The 2,706-nt window shown below is 33.4% G+C and overlaps 1 protein-coding gene across 8 annotated transcripts in view; it reads right to left on the bottom strand.

Annotated features, from left to right (window-relative positions):
• Positions 1 to 2,706, bottom strand: part of ZNF471 (zinc finger protein 471) — a 43,470-nt gene that overhangs the window by 13,889 nt on the left and 26,875 nt on the right. For 7 of the 8 annotated variants that reach the window (XM_037745029.1, XM_037745028.1, XM_037745027.1 and 4 more), the window contains one exon: positions 1,929 to 2,016. In XM_037745029.1, coding sequence (XP_037600957.1) covers positions 1,929 to 1,961 — 33 coding nt within the window. In that variant the 5' untranslated portion in view covers positions 1,962 to 2,016. Of the gene's footprint in view, positions 1 to 1,928; positions 2,017 to 2,298; positions 2,420 to 2,706 lie in introns of all 8 variants that reach the window. The other variant, XM_037745031.1, reaches the window with a different exon arrangement.

The raw sequence follows: 2,706 nt of genomic DNA, 5'->3' as shown, positions 1-2,706 counted from the left end.
AAAAAAAAAAGAATTCCATTATGATCTTAACAGGAGATTAGAGCATTAGAGAATTAAAGCATAAGTGACATATAAAACTGTGAAAAATAACATTTATATAATTTTAATCTTAGAAAAAGGAAAGTTTCAGAATATTTGAAATGATAGTCGTTGAAAAATTTCCAAATTGATGAAAGACACTAAGCTATCCTGAACACTGACTTAAAACAAAAATAATGAGAATGTTCAAAGTCTATCAAAAAAGTATGTATGTGTGTATTTCAAGTGGTGGGGTTAATGCACTGCATATTTATCAACTATAGTGGTAGTAGGTTACTAGATAATTTCTAAAACTAAAATAATCAAGAAATAGTGTGCAGAACATTATTCAGGAGTATGAGGTTAAATATCAAAACTAAAGGCAGTAAGTGGTATTGTGGAGATCCCAACTTCCTTCTATAGGGCATACTGTCGGGGGGTAGGGGAAAAAATCCTGTTGTGTTAACTGGTGCTTGTGACTTCAGATAGAATTTTAATGACAACATCAGGCACACAAACTCGGAAAGGAAAATTTTGTTAGATAATTCACAAAATGGTTTTAATGCTGAGAAAGACACAGATGCCCAGAATCCATGTAAATACTGTAAAATATCTGATGAACTCTGACGGTGGAAGAAAGAAAAGCAGTGTTTCAAAATTAATTTAACATAATTTTCAATATGAAACATATAACTAAATTAATTAAGCATTAATTATGGACATCTGACACTCATGTATGTCATGAAAACATATTTTCCACTTAGAAAAAATGTAAAGGGAATTTCACAACGGGAGAATTAAGGGTTCTTTCTGAATACATGGTTCCTTATACATGTGCAGTATGATGGTATTTAAAAATTAAAAGATTAAAAGCAGAAATTCAAGTAAAACTGAGTGTAGTACAGCAACAGAACCAAATATTCACAGGAATTTAGTGCACGATATAGGGGGCATTTCAAATTAGTGAGAATGAGATGAATAATTCAATTAATGACATTGTGCCAACTTGAAAAATAAATCTCTGCCTTACTTTTTATAAATTATACATTTAATGTAAAAATTTAATGTAAAAATCTAATGTAAATTAAATTTAACATAAAAATTTAATGTAATTTCAGCCCTATCATGATAGAAAAACCACAAAAATCAAGTCTAAGCTTACCAGAAACTTAACTGTGAAGGACAAAACAAATCTTATAAGAAAAAGAGGACTTAAAGATAGACAAAAATTTCACAAACAGGACACAAAATACCATTAACATTGAAGGGAAGAAAGTATTTATATACAAAGGCATAACATGGCTCTAAAAGAAATAGAAGTTGAGAATAACTTCTTAAAAGAACTGGGAGGTAAGAGTGAAATTTGTTTTTGAATTTTGTACCATGTGAACATGTCACCTATTTAAATTTACAAAATCTGCAAAAATTAAGTAGAACAAGATTCTTCAAGTGAACAAATGAGTTTGGAAATTCATACTTAAAATGTAAAGAAAAATTTTAAAAGAATTTATCTTAAAGACATAATCAGAGATTTGGACAAAAAGTCAGCTAGAGGAATAATTCCTGAGGTATTCTATGTATAGAAGAGGCACTGGATACACGTTTAACCTGGAATCCAACTCACTAGTACTAAGATGTCCATATATATATTCCATACAACATAAATCAAGTCTTTTCACAAGGGTCAACACTAAATTTAAAATGTACACAAGGTGGGAAGAGGAACCTCAGAAGGGCCTCCATGACTTTTTATACACAGCTATTACTTGATAATTAGGTAATTAAAGACAGTGACCCCTGAGAGAAGTGGGAACTAGGCTCTTGGACTTTTAATCAGGGAATTTTCCATTACATATAAGTCCTAAACAGAAAGACTGCCTTTCATGAAGAGAAAGAAAATTTCAACTAACCTGGGATATGACTTTTAATACTTCAACATTCATTTTTGCCTTCTCTTCTGGTCTCTCTCTTGAAGAAGAGTGTCTTGGGAGGGCAAGGCTGAAGGAAGGGAAAGGTTAGTGAGAGATGAAAGGGTGCAGCATTTCCAGAATCACTAGCCTAAAACTGTCTTCTTCTTCCCAGCCTTGGTTGGTCCATTTTCACATAACTGGGTATGAGCAACCTACGGCCACTGAAGAGCTATAACTTATATAACTTTTTTTTTTTCATGCTTGAGGTCCTAAATTTAATCTTTTTCCAAGAGCTACCTTCCCATTCTTTGATCTCATTATGAATAAAAATAGATGTATTAAGTACTCTGCATGGATTATATTCTCTCACTTTATTTTGAAATAATCCTACAAAATAGTTATTGCCTCTAATTCACAGGTAAAGGTGAAGTCGTTCTCTTCTTGGGTCTCTGCTTCATGCTTTGAAAGTCTACTGTTCGAAAATCTAACTCCTTTTTGAGCCAGATGGATGGGTTTTTGGGGGAAAAAAAAGAAAAAGAAAATAAGACTCCCAAATGCCTTCAGAGGCCAGAGTTATCCTCCATCTTCACTCAACCCCCCATTGCCCTCCCCCCGCAATGTTTCACTTTCCTCACCCTGAAACAATGGAACCTTTAGCACTCAGTTCTGCCACTTTCACTCTCACCTCTGTCCCAGCCCCTTTATTACACTCCTGTCACACATAATTGAGGATGTCTCTTGCTTCAGTTAGGAGCTTCAGTAACCCCAGCTTTTGTTT

The sequence above is a fragment of the Cebus imitator genome, unplaced genomic scaffold (genome assembly GCF_001604975.1).
Source record: "Cebus imitator isolate Cc_AM_T3 unplaced genomic scaffold, Cebus_imitator-1.0 Scaffold190, whole genome shotgun sequence".
NCBI lineage: Eukaryota > Metazoa > Chordata > Mammalia > Primates > Cebidae > Cebus > Cebus imitator.
The sequence above is the reverse complement of the archived record's forward strand: the minus strand, read 5'-3'. Positions and strand labels throughout refer to the sequence as shown.